At 43.8% G+C, this 21887-nt stretch overlaps 1 protein-coding gene across 1 annotated transcript in view; it reads right to left on the reverse strand.

Annotated features, from left to right (window-relative positions):
* LOC110513585 (CD9 antigen) overlaps nucleotides 1-10342 on the reverse strand; it is a 37782-nt gene extending 27440 nt beyond the window's left edge. Inside the window, exon 1 of the mRNA XM_036972733.1 lies at nucleotides 10082-10342. Coding sequence (XP_036828628.1) covers nucleotides 10082-10150 — 69 coding nt within the window. The 5' untranslated portion in view covers nucleotides 10151-10342. The remainder of the gene's footprint in view (nucleotides 1-10081) is intronic.
* Nucleotides 10343-21887: the final 11545 nt, after the last annotated feature.

A 21887-nucleotide genomic window follows, 5' to 3' on the forward strand; every position in this document is an offset into this window, starting at 1 on the left:
CGGGAGAAAGAGAGGAGGACCAAGATGCAGCGTGGTAAGTGTTCATATTAAAACGGGTTTAATGAACACTGAAACAAAACACGACAAACGAACAGTCCTGAACGGTGCAACAAAACACAGAACAGAAAATAAACACCCACAACCAAAATGTGGAAAACAGGCTGCCTAAGTATGATTCTCAATCAGAGACAACGAACGACACCTGCCTCTGATTGAGAACCATACCAGGCCCAACACATAGAAATATAACAACCTAGAAAAACAAACATAGACTGCCCACCCCAACTCACGCCCTGACCATACTAAAACAAAGACAAAAGAAAGGAACGAAGGTCAGAACGTGACGATTGCACTTACAAAAGTCATCTTAATCAGAAAACATGTAATGCACCTGTTTAAAAAAGAGTCAAATAAATGGAAACCATATACATATTGGATGTGTATAAGCCATTTGTAACTTTTCTTTTACACAAAATATAGTCGTCTCTAAGTATCGTGTCATTACCACCACAACAAGCAAATGACATGATAATAACCTTTTCAGAAGTTTATGTACTTGGTTACCATGGATATGAATAGAGACAGTGGAGAACATGGTTACCATGGATATGAATAGAGACAGTGGAGAACATGGTTACCATGGATATGTATAGAGACAGTGGAGAACATGGTTACCATGGATATGAATAGAGACAGTGGAGAACATGGTTACCATGGATATGAATAGTGACAGTGGAGAACATGGTTACCATGGATATGAATAGAGACAGTGGAGAACATGGTTACCATGGATATGAATAGAGACAGTGGAGAACATGGTTACCATGGATATGAATAGAGACAGTGGAGAACATGGTTACCATGGATATGAATAGAGACAGTGGAGAACATGGTTACCATGGATATGAATAGAGACAGTGGAGAACATGGTTACCATGGATATGAATAGTGACAGTGGAGAACATGGTTACCATGGATATGAATAGAGACAGTGGAGAACATGGTTACCATGGATATGAATAGAGACAGTGGAGAACATGGTTACCATGGATATGAATAGTGACAGTGGAGAACATGGTTACCATGGATATGAATAGTGACAGTGGAGAACATGGACGTCATGGAGGGAAATGAAAATGTTGATGGTTACCATGGAGTGGAGCTGCTGCTGTGTGTCCCACTGACTGTCAGACAAATGGACTGGCTTGGTGCTCACGTGAAACATTGTCGGACAGACACCAATATGCCAGTCCTTTTGAACAGTCAGCGTGTTTGTGCTACTATGTTTAGCAGACTTAGCTAGAACATGTGAAATCAGCTATTTTCTGGATGGGAGAAATATTCAGTGGGAAATATTCAGTGCTTGTGTTGTCATAGTGATTAGCAGGGCTAGTTCAACCATCTGGAAACAGACACTGTGGTGTTGTCATTATGATTAGCAGGGCTAATTTAAACATTGGAAACAGACACTGTGGTGTTGTCATAGTGATTAGCAGGGCTAATTTAAACATTGGAAACAGACACTGTGGTGTTGTCATAGTGATTAGCAGGGCTAGTTTAAACATTGGAAACAGACACTGTGGTGTTGTCATAGTGATTAGCAGGGCTAGTTTAAACATTGGAAACAGACACTGTGGTGTTGTCATAGTGATTAGCAGGGCTAGTTTAAACATTGGAAACAGACACTGTGGTGTTGTCATAGTGATTAGCAGGGCTAGTTTAAACATTGGAAACAGACACTGTGGTGTTGTCATAGTGATTAGCAGGGCTAGTTTAAACATTGGAAACAGACACTGTGGTGTTGTCATAGTGATTAGCAGGGCTATAACATCACTATTTTCCTCTTGTGATGGTAAACACACATCTAATATGTCTGCAAATGTATTTGTCTGGTTATTTGTACTCTTAGCAGAAAATGTTACTGTTTTGAATCAGTCACTCAGTAAACGTGTACTGCTTTGTACATGAGCTCGGTAGATGAGCTTAATGTCTTGGGGGTCTGTCCTTACAGTCTACAGCTGGACACTCTCCATTGAAGACCTCTCCACAACACCAGGTTAGCAGGAAGGTCTCCATTGAAGACCTCTCCATAACACCAGGTTAGCAGGAAGGTCTCCATTGAAGACCTCTCCATAACAACAGGTTAGCAGGAAGGTCTCCATTGAAGACCTCTCCACAACACCAGGTTAGCAGGAAGGTATCCATTGAAGACCTCTCCATGACACCAGGTTAGCAGGAAGGTCTCCATTGAAGACCTCTCCATAACAACAGGTTAGCAGGAAGGTCTCCATTGAAGACCTCTCCATAACAACAGGTTAGCAGGAAGGTCTCCATTGAAGACCTCTCCATGACACCAGGTTAGCAGGAAGGTCTCCATTGAAGACCTCTCCATGACAACAGGTTAGCAGGAAGGTCTCCATTGAAGACCTCTCCACAACACCAGGTTAGCAGGAAGGTCTCCATTGAAGACCTCTCCATAACACCAGGTTAGCAGGAAGGTCTCCATTGAAGACCTCTCCACAACAACAGGTTAGCAGGAAGGTCTCCATTGAAGACCTCTCCATGACAACAGGTTAGCAGGAAGGTCTCCATTGAAGACCTCTCCATAACAACGGGTTAGCAGGAAGGTCTCCATTGAAGACCTCTCCATAACAACGGGTTAGCAGAAAGGTCTCCATTGAAGGTAAAAGCCTGACATGGAAGATAACAATGATTAGATACGGAAACATCATGGCTGGGTGTTGTTTTCTGTTTGTTCCCCCCTTGGTGGTGACAAGTTTACCAGGGTAGCATCAATAATGACACACACACACACACACACACACTCACACACACTCACACACACACACACACAAACACACACACACACACACACACACACACACACACACACACACACACACACACACACACACACACACACACACACACTGTTGACCTCTAGGGGTGTGTGTGTAACTGAAGCTCTGTTCTCCCTCAGGACTCTGGAGAATCAACAACAATGTCTTTGTCTCCCTGTCACCAGCCTCTCTCTCTCTCCTTTTTCTCCAATCTCTCTTGTTTCTATTTGCCTCTCTTTCTCTCTGTTCTCCACCCACAGAAGGAACAGAAGAACAGGAGACGTGAGAAAGTCAGAGGAAGAAATCAATACACTTTCACTTCTTTGTCATAAAGCAGAGTTTCCCAAACTAGGGCTGTTGTTCTTTTCTACCCAGAAGGTCACACAACATGATAGCCTGATGACCTTCCTCTTTTCTTCCCAGAAGATCACACTACATGATAGCCTGATGTCCTTCCTCTTTTCTTCCCAGAAGATCACACTACATGATAGCCTGATGACCTTCTTCAATACACAGAAGATCAGACAACATGACAGCCTGAGTCTTCTGAACTTCCCAATACCTTTCTGATGCATATCAGTCACTTCAAACCTCCTTCAGATTGAAATACTGTCAAAAGGACTGGCAGACTGATGTGTAGTAAATAGAATGTCAAAAGGACTGGCAGACTGATTTGTAGTAAATAGACTGTCAAAAGGACTGGCAGACTGATTGGTAGTATATAGACTGTCAAAAGGACTGGCAGACTGATTGGTAGTATATAGACTGTCAAAGGGACAGGCAGACTGATTTGTATTATATAGACTGTCAAAAGGACTGACAGACTGATTTGTAGTAAATAGACTGTCAAAAGGACTGGCAGACTGATTTGTAGTATATAGACTGTCAAAAGGACTGGCAGACTGATTTGTAGTAAATAGACTGTCAAAAGGACTGGCAGACTGATTTGTAGTATATAGACTGTCAAAAGGACTGGCAGACTGATTTGTAGTAAATAGACTGTCAAAAGGACAGGCAGACTGATTTGTAGTATATAGACTGTCAAAAGGACTGGCAGACTGATTTGTAGTAAATAGACTGTCAAAAGGACAGGCAGACTGATTTGTGTTATATAGACTGTCAAAAGGACTGACAGACATATTTGTAGTAAATAGACTGTCAAAAGGACTGGCAGACTGATTTGTAGTATATAGACTGTCAAAAGGAGTGGCAGACTGATTTGTAGTAAATAGACTGTCAAAAGGACTGGCAGACTGATTTGTAGTATATAGACTGTCAAAAGGACTGGCAGACTGATTTGTAGTATATAGACTGTCAAAAGGACTGGCAGACTGATTTGTAGTATATAGACTGTCAAAAGGACTGGCAGACTGATTTGTAGTATATAGACTGTCAAAAGGACAGGCAGACTGATTTGTATTATATAGACTGTCAAAATGACTGACAGACTGATTTGTAGTAAATAGACTGTCAAAAGGACTGGCAGACTGATTTGTAGTATATAGACTGTCAAAAGGACTGGCAGACTGATTTGTAGTATATAGACTGTCAAAAGGACAGGCAGACTGATTTGTAGTATATAGACTGTCAAAAGGACTGACAGACTGATTTGTAGTAAATAGACTGTCAAAAGGACTGGCAGACTGATTTGTAGTATATAGACTGTCAAAAGGACTGGCAGACTGATTTGTAGTAAATAGACTGTCAAAAGGACAGGCAGACTGATTTGTAGTATATAGACTGTCAAAAGGACTGGCAGACTGATTTGTAGTAAATAGACTGTCAAAAGGACAGGCAGACTGATTTGTGTTATATAGACTGTCAAAAGGACTGACAGACATATTTGTAGTAAATAGACTGTCAAAAGGACTGGCAGACTGATTTGTAGTATATAGACTGTCAAAAGGACTGGCAGACTGATTTGTAGTAAATAGACTGTCAAAAGGACTGGCAGACTGATTTGTAGTATATAGACTGTCAAAAGGACTGGCAGACTGATTTGTAGTATATAGACTGTCAAAAGGACTGGCAGACTGATTTGTAGTATATAGACTGTCAAAAGGACTGGCAGACTGATTTGTAGTATATAGACTGTCAAAAGGACTGGCAGACTGATTTGTAAATCAAATGTTTGTTCCATTAAAATGACATCAAATTGATCAGAAATACAGTGTAGACATTGTTAATGTTGTAAATGACTATTGTAGCTGGAAACGGCTGATTTTGTATGGAATATCTACATAGGGGTACAGAGGCCCATTATCAGCAACCATCACTCCTGTGTTCCAATGGCACGTTGTGTTAGCTAATCCAAGTCTAATCATTAGAAAACCCTTTTGCAATTATGTTAGAACAGCTGAAAACTGTTGTTCTGATTAAAGAAGCAACAAAACTGGCCTTCTTTAGACTAGTTACTATGTTACTATGGTAGCGTCCTCTCTACTCATGTATAGTCATGTTACTATGGTAACGTCCTCTATACTCATGTAGAGTCATGTTACTATGGTCCTCTCTACTCATGTAGAGTCATGTTACTATGGTCCTCTATACTCATGTATAGTAATGTTACTATGGTCCTCTCTACTCATGTATAGTCATGTTACTATGGTAACGTCCTCTATACTCATGTAGAGTCATGTTACTATTGTAACCTCCTCTATACTCATGTAGAGTCATGTTACTATGGTCCTCTATACTCATGTAGAGTCATGTTACTATTGTAACCTCCTCTATACTCATGTAGAGTCATGTTACTATGGTCCTCTATGCTCATGTAAAGTCATGTTACTATGGTCCTCTATACTCATGTAGAGTCATGTTACTATTGTAACCTCCTCTATACTCATGTAGAGTCATGTTACTATGGTCCTCTATGCTCATGTAGAGTCATGTTACTATTGTAACCTCCTCTATACTCATGTAGAGTAATGTTACTATGGTCCTCTATGCTCATGTAAAGTCATGTTACTATGGTCCTCTATACTCATGTAGAGTCATGTTACTATGGTCCTCTATACTCATGTAGAGTCATGTTACTACGGTAACGTCCTCTATACTCATGTATAGTCATGTTAGTATTATTCCTTCTTAATGCCACTTTGAAGGGTTTAGCCTGATTAAATCAACAATCATTGCAGTCAGTGGAACACCAACAGCATCCATTCTAGCCCATTTTATAAACAGGACGCGAGGCTAATCTGATTGACCGATGAAGACAGTGAGGTCAGAGCCAGGAGCCCACGACCACATCATGTAGAGTTGAGGCTATAGTTACTTTAGCATCAATCTAAGATAAAGATTAAGAAGAGTTCCCAGGAGCCGACGACCACAGCATGTAGACTTGAGGCTATAGTTACTTTAGCATCAATCCAAGATAAAGATTAAGAAGAGTTCCCAGGAGCCCACGACGACAGCATGTCAGTCAGGAAAGCAAAGGCCAGGAAAGCAAAGGCCAGCTTTTTCAAGCAGAAATTTGCATCCTGTAGCTCTAACTCCAAAAAGTTCTGGGACACTGTAAAGTCCATGGAGAACAAGAGCACCTCCTCCCAGCTGCCCACTGCACTGAGGCTAGGTAACACGGTCACCACCGATAAATCCGTGATAATCGAAAACTTCAACAAGCATTTCTCAACGGCTGGCCATGCCTTCCTCCTGGCTACTCCAACTTCGGCCAACAGCTCCGCCCCCCCCCCCCGCAGCTACTCGACCAAGCCTCCCTAGCTTCTCCTTTACCCAAATCCAGATAGCAGATGTTCTGAAAGAGCTGCAAAACCTGGACCCATACAAATAAGCTGGGCTTGACAATCTGGACCCTCTATTTCTGAAACTGTCCGCCGCCATTGTCGCAACCCCTATTACCAGCCTGTTCAACCCAAGGATTGGAAAGCTGCCGCGGTCATCCCCCTCTTCAAAGGGGGAGACACCCTGGACCCAAACTGTTACAGACTTATATCCATCCTGCCCTGCCTATCTAAGGTCTTCGAAAGCCAAGTCAACAAACAGATCACTGATCATCACGAATCCCACCGTACCTTCTCCACTGTGCAATCCAGTTTCCGAGCCGGTCACGGGTGCACCTCAGCCACGCTCAAGGTACTAAACAATATCATAACCGCCATCGATAAAAGACAGTACTGTGCAGCCGTCTTCATTGACCTTGCCAAGGCTTTCGACTCTGTCAATCACCATATTCTTATCTGCAGACTCAGTTGCCTCGGTTTTTCTAATGACTGCCTTGCCTAGTTCACCAACTACTTTGCAGACAGAGTTCAGTGTGTCAAATCGGAGGGCATGTTGTCCAGTCCTCTGGCAGTCTCTATGGGGGTACCACAGGGTTCAATTCTCGGGCCGACTCTTTTCTCTGTATATATCAGTGATGTTGCTCTTGCTATTCCCTGATCCACCTCTACGCAGATGACACCATTCTGTATACTTCTGGCCCCTCTTTGGACACTGTGCTAACTAACCTCCAAATGAGCTTCAATGACATACAACACTCCTTCCGTGGCCTCCAACTGCTCTTAAACCCTAGTAAAAACCAAATACATGCTTTTCAACCGTTTGCTGCCCGCACCCTCCCGCCTGACTAGCATCACCACCCTGGACGGTTCTGACCTAGAATATGTGGACAACTATAAATACCTAGGTGTCTTGCTAGACTGTAAACTCTCCTTCCAGACTCATATTAAACAGCTCCAAGCCAAAACCAAATCTAGAATTGGCTTTCTATTTCGCAACAAAGCCTCCTTCACTCATGCCGCCAAACTTACCCTAGTAAAACTGACTATCCTACCGATCCTCGTCTTTGGTGATGTCATCTACAAAATAGCTTCCAATACTCTACTCAGCAAACTGGATGCAGTCTATCACAGTGCCATCCGTTTTGTCACCAAAGCCCCATATACCAACCACCACTGTGACCTGTATGCTCTAGTCGGCTGGCCTTCGCTACATATTCATCGCCAGACCTGATGGCTCCAGGTCATCTATAAGTCTATGCTAGGTAAAGCTCCGCCTTATCTCAGCTCACTGGTCACGATAACAACACCCACCCGTAGCACACGTTCCAGCAGGTATATCTCACTGGTCATCCCCAAAGCCAACCCCAAAGCCAACACAGTGCTAATGATCATCTTTATTCTAGTTTGCTGAAATATTCGCTGATCAGAACATTTTGTTAGCATGTTAAACAAGCGTACCTCTGACCTAAAGCCTGTGACTTGTCTGATAATCAATCAATGTGATTTTGTTTGACTGAATCTCTGTCTGTATATTTGGTTACTTGATCTCTGGCTGGACAGGTGGAAGAGGTAACTCATCTATCACTGATTAGAAACATCTAGCATGCTATAATGTAGCCTAAATCACTGATCAGAAACATTTAGCATGGTATAATATAGCCTAAATCACTGATCAGAAACATTAGCATGCTATAATGTTGCCTAAATCACTGATTAGAAACATCTAGCATGCTATAATGTAGCCTAAATCACTGATCAGAAACATTTAGCATGCTATAATGTAGCCTAAATCACTGATCAGAAACATTAGCATGCTATAATGTAGCCTAAATCACTGATCAGAAACATTTAGCATGGTATAATATAGCCTAAATCACTGATCAGAAACATTAGCATGCTATAATGTTGCCTAAATCACTGATTAGAAACATCTAGCATGCTATAATGTAGCCTAAATCACTGATCAGAAACATTTAGCATGCTATAATGTAGCCTAAATCACTGATCAGAAACATTAGCATGCTATAATGTAGCCTAAATCACTGATCAGAAACATCTAGCATGCTATAATGTAGCCTAAATCACTGATCAGAAACATTTAGCATGCTATAATGTAGCCTAAATCACTGATCAGAAACATTAGCATGCTATAATGTAGCCTAAATCACTGATCAGAAACATTTAGCATGGTATAATATAGCCTAAATCACTGATCAGAAACATTAGCATGCTATAATGTTGCCTAAATCACTGATTAGAAACATCTAGCATGCTATAATGTAGCCTAAATCACTGATCAGAAACATTTAGCATGCTATAATGTAGCCTAAATCACTGATCAGAAACATTAGCATGCTATAATGTAGCCTAAATCACTGATCAGAAACATTTAGCATGCTATAATGTAGCCTAAATCAAGTGTATTATTTATTGATTGACTCATGTAGTAGCTTTATATAGCCTTATATAGAGGCTATTTTCCTATCGTCCCAGTCCCACTGAAACCCACAATTCTGACTCCTGTCTCACTTGAAAATTCCTAACTTTATTCTGTAATCCAAAATGTGCATCATCAAAGCACGTCAAAATACCACTATAACGTTTCCTCTGTGCTGTCTGATACTGCTGCCCATATGAGAGCGTCGGTAGAGAATGTGTGATCAACAAGCGGTATGGCAGTAGGCCTAGATATGGAAATACATTCAAACAGAGTTGGTCCCTGTTAAGATACCTTGATATGTAAACAATTTCCTCTCTTCATCTCCACGTTATTCATGAGCTGATCTGCTATCTGTATAATCATCAACTCGATTTTGTCAAATAGGAGATATTCTGTAATTCGTTGGTGGTTATCTAGCAACTTCGGTCATGTGACCTTTGATTCACTATCAGTTACAAAGTTTGTATGATTGGACAACACAATAGCCTAATCTGGGTGCGCTCTGTGTCGAGAGAGCATAGGCCCACTGCTGAAAGGCACTGAATTCCTTGAGGAACATGATAACGGTTTTAACATGGTCTTTTTTTCCGGTATCAAGCAAACACTATCGGCAGCGTATCTTGCTGCCGACTTGAGCGGACTCCAAGCAGGGGCAGTTCGTTTCACGTCTCAGGCCCTCGGCCTGTGCAGCGAGAGGGCGGATTTAACCGTTTGAGAGAGTAGTGAATGTGCTTCTATAAAAGCAAATCCGTGAGGCATAGCCGGGGGACGCAGGCGAACATAACGAACAAACCAGTGTTCAAGATTCCACTCGTTGGTGAAGAGGCAGGCGCTGATAGAACTGTCAGATCAAGAATATAAGCGTTCTGACCTTTGATCTACGCTAGGAGCAATATTTTGATGTTGAGCCATAATTGATTTTCTTTATTAGAAAATATATATTTTTGTTATTGACTTTTCAAATGAGAATAAATGTCCGAGGTCCGGACCGAGGTGTCCTCATTTGTAGTCAGGCCAACCGCAGTATTCAGTCATAACGAGTTGCATTGAGTGAGACTCACCCAGAAGACGAAGTTGAAGACGAACAACAGATATTTGACGCAAGTCTCTCCTCCCGTCAGTAGCGCCATGGTCCGTCTGTCTGTCTGTCAGATGAAGAGATGTAGACGTCTATAATACTGTTATAAAAGCTGTATAATAATGTTGTTGATTCCGGTCAGTTGGGCGAATGGAAGTTGATGAAGTCTTCAGCCCCCTTTGTCTCTGCTGTCTGTGTGCTGTGCGTGGTGGTGCCTATATAGAGGCGCACAGCACTCCCACCTCAGACACAAATTGTCTGCCACTTTTTTCTTTCTCTCTCTCTCTCTTTCTCTTTCTCTTTCTTTCTCTTTCATTCTTTTTTTCTTTAGGTTTTTTATTGTCAATATACAGAATATGAACAACTAGTCAGATTTGAGTCCTATAGATTTAGTCAGGTTGTTACTCAACACGGTATATGTGTGTGTGAGGCTGAGGTGATTCACTCTGACAAGGCATACTGTTAATTACAGGTCAGATCAGCCTCTCTGTAAATTACAGGTCAGATCAGCCTCTCTCTGGCTCTTTGCTTAGTCTGAGTCCTGACACACACACACCCATACACACATGCACGGATAGAGGGTCAGAGAAGCAGGGACAGAGGGACAGTGTCCAGAACAATGGTTCCTGTTGTGTCCAGAGAGTCTGTCTTCCCACTGCACTGTGATACACATACCACACATAGCCCGTCCTTTGTGTGTGTATTACTGTAATCATGGACCAGGTTTAGCCTGCACCATTGACGATGATGATTGCGATGTCTGCCTCGTATCTGTGAGCAGTGCAGGTTGAATGTTGGTGTGTGTGTGTAACGGTGTGTGTGTAGGGGTGTGTGTGTAGGGGTGTGTGTGTTTGTGTATAGGGGTGTGTGTGTGTAGGGGTGTGTGTGTAGCGGTGTGTGTGTTTGTGTATAGGGGTGTGTGTGTAGTGGTGTGTGTGTAGCGGTGTGTAGTGGTGTAGGGGTGTGTGTGTGTGTAGTGGTGTGTCTGTTTGTGTATAGGGGTGTTTGTGTATAGGGGTGTGTGTTTGTGTATAGGGGTGTGTGTATGTGTGTGTATGTGTAGTGGTGTGTGTGTGTAGGGGTGTGTGTATGTGTAGTGGTGTGTGTGTGTCGGTGTGTGTGTGCAGCAGTGTGTGTGTAGTGGTGTGTGTGTGTAGGGGTGTGTGTATGTGTAGTGGTGTGTGTATGTGTAGTGGTGTGTGTGTGTAGTGGTGTATGTGTAGTGGTGTGTGTGTATGTGTAGTGGTGTGTGTGTGTAGGGGTGTGTGTATGTGTAGTGGTGTGTGTATGTGTAATGGTGTGTGTGTGTAGGGGTGTGTATGTAGGGGTGTGTGTGTAGGGGTGTGTGTGTAGCGGTGTGTGTGTAGTGGTGTATGTGTAGTGGTGTGTGTGTGTGTAGTGGTGTATGTGTAGTGGTGTGTGTGTGTGTAGTGGTGTGTGTATGTGTAGTGGTGTGTGTAGTGGTGTGTGTATGTGTAGTGGTGTGTGTATGTGTAGTGGTGTGTGTATGTGTAGTGGTGTATGTGTAGTGGTGTGTGTGTATGTGTAGTGGTGTGTGTGTGTAGTGGTGTGTGTATGTGTAGTGGTGTGTGTATGTGTAGTGGTGTATGTGTAGGGGGTTGTGTGTAGGGGTGTGTGTGTGTAGGGGTGTGTGTGTAGTGGCGTGTGTGGTGGTGTGTGTGTAGTGGTGTGTGTAGTGGTCTGTGTGTGTAGGGGTGTGTGTGTAGTGGTGTGTGTGTGTAGGGGTGTGTGTGTAGGGGTATGTGTGTAGGTGTGTGTAGGGGTGTGTGTGTAGTGGTGTGTGTGTAGTAGTGTTTGTTTGTATGTGTGTTGATGGTATGTGTGTAGGGGTGTATGTGTAGCGGTGTTTGTGTGTAGTGGTGTGTGTGTAGCTGTGTGTAGTGGTGTGTGTGTGTGTGTAGTGGTGTGTGTGTAGGGGTGTGTGTGTGTAGTGGTGTGTGTGTTGTGGTGTGTGTAGTGGTGTGTGTGTAGGGGTGTGTGTGTAGGGGTGTGTGTGTAGTGGTGTGTGTGTTGTGGTGTGTGTAGTGGTGTGTGTGTAGGGGTGTGTGTGTAGGGGTGTGTGTGTAGTGGTGTGTGTGTTGTGGTGTGTGTAGTGGTGTGTGTGTAGGGGTGTGTGTGTAGGGGTGTGTGTGTAGGGGTGTGTGTGTAGTGGTGTGTGTAGTGGTGTGTGTAGTGGTGTGTGTGTAGGGGTGTGTGTGTAGGGGTGTGTGTAGGGGTGTGTAGGGGTGTGTATAGTGGTGTGTGTAGGTGTGTGTGTAGTGGTGTGTGTAGTGGTGTGTGTAGTGGTGTGTGTGTAGTGGTGTGTGTGTAGGGGTGTGTGTGTAGTGGTGTGTGTGTAGGGGTGTGTAGGGGTGTGTGTATAGTGGTGTGTGTAGGGGTGTGTGTCGGTGTGTGTGTGTAGGGGTGTATAGTGGTGTGTGTCGGTGTGTATAGTGGTGTGTGTAGGGGTGTATAGTGGTGTGTGTAGGGGTGTATAGTGGTGTGTGTCGGTGTGTATAGTGGTGTGTGTAGGGGTGTATAGTGGTGTGTGTCGGTGTGTATAGTGGTGTGTGTAGGGGTGTATAGTGGTGTGTGTCGGTGTGTATAGTGGTGTGTGTAGGGGTGTATAGTGGTGTGTGTCGGTGTGTATAGTGGTGTGTGTAGGTGTGTGTGTAGGGGTGTGTGTCGGTGTGTGTGTAGGGGTGTGTGTAGTGGTGTGTGTATAGTGGTGTGTGTAGGGGTGTGTATAGTGGTGTGTGTGTAGGGGTGTGTGTAGGGGTGTGTATAGTGGTGTGTGTGTAGGGGTGTGTGTATAGTGGTGTGTGTCGGTGTGTGTGTAGTGGTGTGTGTGTGTAGTGGTGTGTGTAGGGGTGTGTGTCGGTGTGTGTAGTGGTGTGTGTCGGTGTGTGTGTAGGGGTGTGTGTATAGGGGTGTGTAGGGGTGTGTAGGGGTGTGTATAGTGGTGTGTATAGGGGTGTGTAGGGGTGTGTAGGGGTGTGTATAGTGGTGTGTGTAGTGGTGTGTGTGTATAGTGGTGTGTATAGTGGTGTGTGTATAGTGGTGTGTATAGTGGTGTGTGTATAGTGGTGTGTGTAGGGGTGTGTGTAGGGGTGTGTGTGTAGGGGTGTGTGTGTAGTGGTGTGTGTAGGGGTGTGTGTAGGGGTGTGTGTGTAGGGGTGTGTGTTTCTCTGTTCCTCCCAAAACAACAACAGCCTCCAAAAGCAGCAGTCTGTCCAAACAAAGACCTTGTTTAGAGTTGGGCTGGTGAGTGTCAGGACTGAAGAGGCTGTGGTGTGATGTGACAGGGGCTAGGAGGAGGGAGGGAGAGAAGGGCTATTCATCACATTCCTGATGCACAATCACATTACTGAAATGTTTCAAATACAATACAAACTACTGTGTTGTAATAACATTGTTACATTATCCAGACTGTGTTGTGATAACAGGGTTACATTATCAAATCACATTTATTTATATTGCCCTTCTTACATCAGCTGATATCTCAAAGTGCTGTACAGAAACCCAGCCTAAAACCCCAAACAGCAAGCAATGCAGGTGTAGAAGCACGGTGGCTAGGAAAAACTAGGAAGAAAAACCTAGGAAGAAACCTAGAGAGGAACCAGGCTATGAAGGGTGGCCAGTCCTCTTCTGGCTGTGCCGGGTGGAGATTATAACAGAACATGACCAAGATGTTAAAATGTTCAGAAATGACCAGCAGGGTCAAATAATAATAATCACAGTAGTTGTTGAGGGTGCAACAAGTCAGCACCTCAGGAGTAAATGTCAGTTGGCTTTTCATAGCCGATCATTAAGAGTATCTCTACCACTCCTGCTGTCTCTAGAGAGTTGAAAACAGCAGGTCTGGGACAGGTTGCACGTCCGGTGAACAGGTCAGGATTTCATAGCCACAGGCAGAACAGTTGAAACTGGAGCAGCAGCATGGCCAGGTGGACTGGGGACAGCAAGGAGTCATCATGCCAGGTAGTCCTGAGGCATGGTCCTAGGGCTCAGGTCCTCCGAGAGAGAGAAAGAAAGAGAGAATTAGAGAGAGCATACTTAAGTTCACACAGGACACCGGATAAGACAGGAGAAGTACTCCAGATATAACAAACTGACCCTAGCCCCCCGACACATAAACTACTGCAGCATAAATACTGGAGGCTGAGACAGGAGGGGTCAGGAGACACTGTGGCCCCATCCGATGATACCCCCGGACAGGGCCAAACAGGAAGGATATAACCCCACCCACTTTTCCAAAGCACAGCCCCCACACCACTAGAGGGATATCTTCAACCACCAACTTACCATCCTGAGACAAGGCCGAGTATAGCCCACAAAGAGCACAACCCAAGGGGGGGGCGCCAACCCAGACAGGAAGATCACGTCAGTGACTCAACCCACTCAAGTGACGCACCCCTCCTAGGGACGGCATGAAAGAGCACCAGTAAGCGTAGTGACTCAGCCCCTGTAATAGGGTTAGAGGCAGAAAATCCCAGTGGAGAGAGGGGAACCGGCCAGGCAGAGACAGCAATGGTGGTTCGTTGCTCCAGAGCCTTTCCGTTCACCTTCACACTCCTGGGCCAGACTAAACTCAATCATATGACCCACTGAAGAGATGAGTCTTCAGTAAATAATTAAAGGTTGAGACCGAGTCTGCGTCTCTCACATGGGTAGGCAGACCATTCCATAAAAATTGAGCTCTATAGGAGAAAGCCCTGCCTCCAGCTGTTTGCTTAGAAATTCTAGGGACAATTAGGAGGCCTGCGTCTTGTGACCGTAGCGTACGTGTAGGTATGTACAGCAGGACCAAATCGGAGAAATAGGTAGGAGCAAGCCCATGTAATGCTTTGTAGGTTAGCAGTAAAACCTTGAAATCAGCCCTTGCCTTAACAGGAAGCCAGTGTAGGGAGGCTAGCACTGGAGTAATATGATACATTTTTGGGGTTCTAGTCAGGATTATAGCAGCCGTATTTAGCACTAACTGAAGTTTATTTAGTGTTTTATCCGGGCAGCCGGAAAGTAGAGCATTGCAGTAGTCTAACCTAGAAGTAACAAAAGCATGGATTCATTTTTCTGCATCATTTTTGGACAGAAAGTTTCTGATTTTTGCAATGTTACGTAGATGGAAAAAAGCTGTCCTTGAAACGGTCTTGATATGTTTGTCAAAAGATAGATCAGGGTCCAGAGTAACGCAGAGGTCCTTCACAGTTCTATTTGAGACGACTGTACAACCATCAAGATTAATTGTCAGGTTCAACAGAAGATCTCTTTGTTTCTTGGGACCTAGAACAAGCATCTCTGTTTTGTCAGAGTTATAAAGTAGAAAGTTTGCAGCCATCCACTTCCTTATGTCTGAAACACAGGCTTCTAGCGAGGGTAATTTTGGGGCTTCACCATGTTTCATTGAAATGTACAGCTGTGTGTCATCCGCATAGCAGTGAAAGTTAACATTATGTTTTCGAATGACATCCCCAAGAGGTAAAATATACAGTGAAAACAATAGTGGTCCCAAAACTGACCCTTGAGGAACACCGAAATTTACAGTTGATTTGTCAGAGGACAAACCATTCACAGAGACAAACTGATATCTTTCCGACAGATAAGTTCTAAACCAGGCCAGAACTTGTTCTTGTAGACGAATTTGGGTTTCCAATCTCTCCAAAGGAATGTGGTGATTGATGGAGTCAAAAGTTTCACTAAGGTCTTGGAGCCCGAGGACAGATGCAGAGCCTCGGTCTGATGCCATTTAAAAGGTCATTTACCACCTTCACAAGTGCCGTCTCTATGGTGGGGTCTAAAACCAGACTGAAGCGTTTCGTATACATTTTGTATACATAACATTGTTGAGAGGAATGGAAGATTCGATATAGGCCGATAGTTTTTTACATTTTCTGGGTCAAGGTTTGGCTTTTTCAAGAGAGGCTTTATTACTGCCACTTTTAGTGAGTTTGGTACACATCCGGTGGATAGAGAGACGTTTATTATGTTCAACATAGGAGGGCCGAGCACAGGAAGCAGCTCTTTCAGTAGTTTTGTTGGAATAGGGTCCAGTATGCAGCTTGAAGGTTTAGAGGCCATGATTATTTTCATCATTGTGTCAAGAGATATAGTACTAAAACACTTGAGTGTCACACAAGTTGGAAAAATAGGATGATCGAGCAGCAGTGAGGGCTCTTCGATACTGCACGGTACTGTCTTTCCAAGGTATTCGGAAGACTTCCAGTTTGGTGTGGCGCCATTTCCGTTCCAATTTTCTGGAAGCTTGCTTCAGAGCTTGGGTATTTTCTGTATACCAGGGAGCTAGTTTCTTATGACAAATGTTTTTAGGGGTGCAACTGCATCTAGGGTATTGCGCAAGGTTAAATTGAGTTCCTCAGTTAGGTGGTTAACTGATTTTTGTCCTCTGACGTCCTTGGGTAGGCAGAGGGAGTCTGTAAGGGCATCGAGGAATCTGTGTTGTCTGAGAATTTATAGCACGACTTTTGATGCTCCTTGGTTGGGGTCTGAGCAGATTATTTGTTGCGATTGGAAACGTAATAAAATGGTGGTCCGATAGTCCAGGATTATGAGGAAAAACAGTAAGATCCACAACATTTATTCCATGGGACAAAACTAGGTCCAGAGTATGACTGTGACAGTGAGTAGGTCCAGAGACATTTTGGACAAAACCCACTGAGTCGATGATGGCTCCGAAAGCCTTTTGGAGTGGGTCTGTGGACTTTTCCATGTGAATATTAAAATCACCAAAGAATAGAATATTATCTGCTATGACTACAAGGTCCGATAGGAATTCAGGGAACTCAGTGAGGAACGCTGTATATGGCCCAGGAGGCCTGTAAACAGTAGCTATAAAAAGTGATTGAGTAGGCTGCATAGATTTCAAGACTAGAAGCTCAAAAGACGAAAACATTTTTTTTTGTAAATTGAAATTTGCTATCGTAAATGTTAGAAACACCTCCGCCTTTACAGGATGCACGGGGGATATGGTCACTAGTGTAGCCAGGAGGTGAGGCCTCATTTAACACAGTAAATTCATCAGGCTTAAGCCATGTTTCAGTCAGGCCAATCACATCAAGATTATGATCAGTGATTAGTTCATTGACTATAACTGCCTTGGAAGTGAGGGATCTAACATTAAGTAGCCCTATTTTGAGATGTGAGGTATCACAATCTCTTTCAATAATGCCAGGACTGGAGGAGGTCTTTATCCTAGTAAGATTGCTAAGGCGAACACCGCCATGTTTAGTTTTGCCCAACCTAGGTCGAGGCACAGACACTGTCTCAATGGGATAGCTGAGCTGACTACACTGACTGTGCTAGTGGCAGACTCCACTAAGCTGGCAGGCTGGCTAACAGCCTGCTGCCTGCACCCTATTTCATTGTGGAGCTAGAGGAGTTAGAGCCCTGTCTATGTTGGTAGATAAGATGAGAGCACCCTTCCAGCTAGGATGGAGTCCGTCACTCCTCAGCAGGCCAGGCTTGGTCCTGTTTGTGGGTGAGTCCCAGAAAGAGGGCCAATTATCTACAAATTCTATCTTTTGGGAGAAAACAGTTTTCAACCAGCGATTGAGTTGTGAGACTCTGCTGTAGAGCTCATCCCTCCCCCTAACTGGGAGGGGGCCAGAGACAATTACTCGATGCCGACACATCTTTCTAGCTGATTTACACACTGAGCTATGTTGCGCTTGGTGATCTCTGACTGTTTCATCCTAACATCGTTGGTGCCGACGTTAATAAAAATCTCTGTATACTTGCCAGTTTTAGCTTTAGCCAGCACCATCTTCAGATTAGCCTTAACGTCGGTAGCCCTGCCCCCCGGTAAACAGTGTATGATCGCTGGATGATTCGTTTTAAGTCTAATACTGCGGGTAATGGAGTCGCCAATGACTAGAGTTTTCAGTTTGTCAGAGGTGGGAGGCTAATGGTGGGAGGCTTCGACGTCTAAGACCCCGTAACGGGAGGAGTAGAGACCAGAGAAGGCTAGGCCTCAGACTCCGACTCGCTGCTTAATGGGGAAAACCGGTTGAATGTTTCAGACTGTGTTGTGATAACTGGGTTACATTATCCAGACTGTGTTGTGATAACAGGGTTACATTATCCAGACTGTGTTGTGATAACAGGGTTACATTATCCAGGCTGTGTTGTGATAACAGGGTTACATTATCCAGACTGTGTTGTGATAGCAGGGTTACATTATCCAGACTGTGTTGTGATAACAGGGTTACATTATCCAGACTGTGTTGTGATAACAGGGTTACATTATCCAGACTGTGTTGTGATAACAGGGTTACATTATCCAAACTGTGTTGTGATAACAGGTTACATTATCCAGACTGTGTTGTGATAGCAGGGTTACATTATCCAGACTGTGTTGTGATAGCAGGGTTACATTATCCAGACTGTGTTGTGATAACAGGGTTACATTATCCAGACTGTGTTGTGATAACAGGGTTACATTATCCAGACTGTGTTGTGATAACAGGGTTACATTATTCAGACTGTGTTGTGATAGCAGGGTTACATTATCCAGACTGTGTTGTGATAGCAGGGTTACATTATCCAGACTGTGTTGTGATAACAGGGTTACATTATCCAGACTGTGTTGTGATAACAGGGTTACATTATTCAGACTGTGTTGTGATAGCAGGGTTACATTATCCAGACTGTGTTGTGATAACAGGGTTACATTATCCAAACTGTGTTGTGATAATATTATTGTTGCATTATCCAAACTTTGTGACCGCTATTTGAATATCATAGTGTAGAGAGATCAGGTGTGTTAGGAGGGTCAGGCTATCCTGCAAACAGAACAACATTTTAGGGTTAGGGTTAGTGTTAGGAGGTTCAGGATGGTCAGGCTACCATCCAAAAAGAACAACGTTATACGGTTTAGAGTTAGGGTTAGGGTTAGGAGGTTCAGGATGGTCAGGCTACCGTCCATAAAGAACAACATTATAGGGTTAAGGTTAGTGTTAGGAGGTTCAGGATGGTCAGGCTACCATCCAAAAAGAACAACGTTATAGAGTTAAGGTTAGGAGGTTCAGGATGGTCAGGCTACCATCCATAAAGAAGAACGTTATAGGGTTAAGGTTAGGAGGGTCACGATGATCAGTCTATCGTCCATAAAGAACAACGTTATAGAGTTAAGGTTAGGAGGTTCAGGATGGTCAGGCTACCATCCATAAAGAAGAACGTTACAGGGTTAAGGTTAGGGTTAGGAGGTTCAGGATGGTCAGGCTACCATCCATAAAGAAGAACGTTATAGGGTTAAGGTTAGGGTTAGGAGTGTCAGGATGGTCAGGCTACCGTCCATAAAGAAGAACGTTATAGGGTTAGGGTTAGGAGGGTCAGGATGATCAGGCTACCGTCCATAAAGAACTCTCATGTTGCTGTATAGAGGAGGCTCCTGTTCCTTCCTTATGGAACATATTTTATAATCTTCAACACCACTTGTGTTGTGAAAAATGCCCGTAGAATAACTAATACTTTTATATTTTCATCAAAAGGTAATCCTTAGAATGATTTGCTGTCTTGTGTGCGTCTTGTTTTAGCTGTAATATCATAGATAACCATAGGAGGGCGATGTGCCACTAAAAGTCCTCCTATCCCTTCTTCCTGGTTGTTGCTAGTTTACCACAGCCATAATGTCAAAATTGTCTATATTGTAAAAATGTATGAAAATATCTATATTAAGGTTAGGGTTAGGAATATGGTTAGCTGTCTGGTTAAGGTTAGGGTTAGGTCAGGTTTAGGGTTAGGAATAAGGTGATCTGTCTGGTTAAGATTAGGGTTAGGTTAGGGTTAGGGCTAGGTTAGGGTTAGGAATAAGGTGAGCTGTCTGGTTAAGTTTAGGGTCAGGTTAGGGTTAGGTCAGGGTTAGGGTTAGGAATAAGGTGAGCTGTCTGGTTAAGGTTAGGGTTAGGTTAGGGTTAGGAATAAGGTGAGCTGTCTGGTTAAGGTTAGGGTTAGGAATAAGGTTAGCTGTCTGGTTAAGGTTAGGGTCAGGTTAGGGTTAGGGTTAGGAATAAGGTGAGCTGTCTGGTTAAGGTTAGGGTTAGGTCAGGGTTAGGAATAAGGTGAGCTGTCTGGTTAAGGTTAGGGTTAGGTTAGGGTTATGGTTAGGAATAAGGTGAGCTGTCTGGTTAAGGTTAGGGTTAGGAATAAGGTTAGCTGTCTGGTTAAGGTTAGGGTCAGGTTAGGGTTAGGGTTAGGAATAAGGTGAGCTGTCTGGTTAAGGTTAGGGTTAGGTTAGGGTTAGGAATAAGGTGAGCTGTCTGGTTAAGGTTAGGGTTAGGAATAAGGTTAGCTGTCTGGTTAAGGTTAGGGTCAGGTTAGGGTTAGGGTTAGGAATAAGGTGAGCTGTCTGGTTAAGGTTAGGGTTAGGTCAGGGTTAGGAATAAGGTGAGCTGTCTGGTTAAGGTTAGGGTTAGGTTAGGGTTATGGTTAGGAATAAGGTGAGCTGTCTGGTTAAGGTTAGGGTTAGGAATAAGGTTAGCTGTCTGGTTAAGGTTAGGGTCAGGTTAGGGTTAGGGTTAGGAATAAGGTGAGCTGTCTGGTTAAGGTTAGGGTTAGGAATATGGTGAACTGTCTGGTTAAGGTTAGGGTCAGGTTAGGGTTAGGTCAGGGTTAGGGTTAGGAATAAGGTGAGCTGTCTGGTTAAGGTTAGGAATAAGGTTAGCTGTCTGGTTAAGGTTAGGGTCAGGTTAGGGTTAGGGTTAGGAATAAGGTGAGCTGTCTGGTTAAGGTTAGGGTTAGGTTAGGGTTAGGAATAAGGTGAGCTGTCTGGTTAAGGTTAGGGTTAGGAATAAGGTGAGCTGTCTGGTTAAGGTTAGGGTTAGGTTAGGGTTAGGAATAAGGTGAGCTGTCTGGTTAAGGTTAGGGTTAGGAATAAGGTTAGCTGTCTGGTTAAGGTTAGGGTCAGGTTAGGGTTAGGTCAGGGTTAGGGTTAGGAATAAGGTGAGCTGTCTGGTTAAGGTTAGGGTTAGGAATAAGGTTAGCTGTCTGGTTAAGGTTAGGGTTAGGTTAGGGTTAGGAATAAGGTGAGCTGTCTGGTTAAGGTTAGGGTTAGGTTTAAAATCAGACTTTAGGAAGATAAATTGAAGAAATGGGGGGTTGCAGTCATCACAATCATCTTCATCACATCATCATCTTCATCACAACCTCATCATCCCTTCATCATCATCATAGTTCCCAGTAGTTCAGTCAGGGTTCCTCTCATCATCATCCTCATCATAGTTCCCAGTAGTTCAGTCAGAGCTCTTATATCTGTTGTAGGTGACAGCTGATCTTCATCCCTCTATATTTACCATGCTAATGCTGTCTATGCTGTCTATGAAGCACAGGTGGTGTGTGTTTTTGTGTGTAGTGCTGGAATTTACATTTTAGAGTTCAGGGTTGATTCGCCAAAGCAACGTTATGATGTCATATCCTCTCTATTACCCCATAGCAGGAAACAAACCAGATCAGGAGCAGCTGGCTGTGTGTGTGAGTGTGATGTGTGGGTTGTAACACATTTCAGTTCTTAAGGGATGTGTATTGTTGAGAACAGGTTCAGACCTGCCTGTCTGCCTGCCTGTCTGTCTGCTTGTCTGTCTGTCTGTCTGTCTGCTTGCCTGTCTGCCTGCCTGTCTAACTGTCTGTCTGTCTGCTTCCTGTCTGCCTGCCTGTCTAACTGTCTGTCTGTCTGTCTGTCTGTCTTTGGTCTGCCTTTCTGCCTGCCTGTCTGCCTGCCTGTCTGCTTGCCTGTCTGCCTGCCTGTCTGCCTGTCCGTCGGTCTGTCTGTCGGTCTG

The sequence above is a fragment of the Oncorhynchus mykiss genome, unplaced genomic scaffold (genome assembly GCF_013265735.2).
Source record: "Oncorhynchus mykiss isolate Arlee unplaced genomic scaffold, USDA_OmykA_1.1 un_scaffold_191, whole genome shotgun sequence".
Lineage (NCBI taxonomy): Eukaryota > Metazoa > Chordata > Actinopteri > Salmoniformes > Salmonidae > Oncorhynchus > Oncorhynchus mykiss.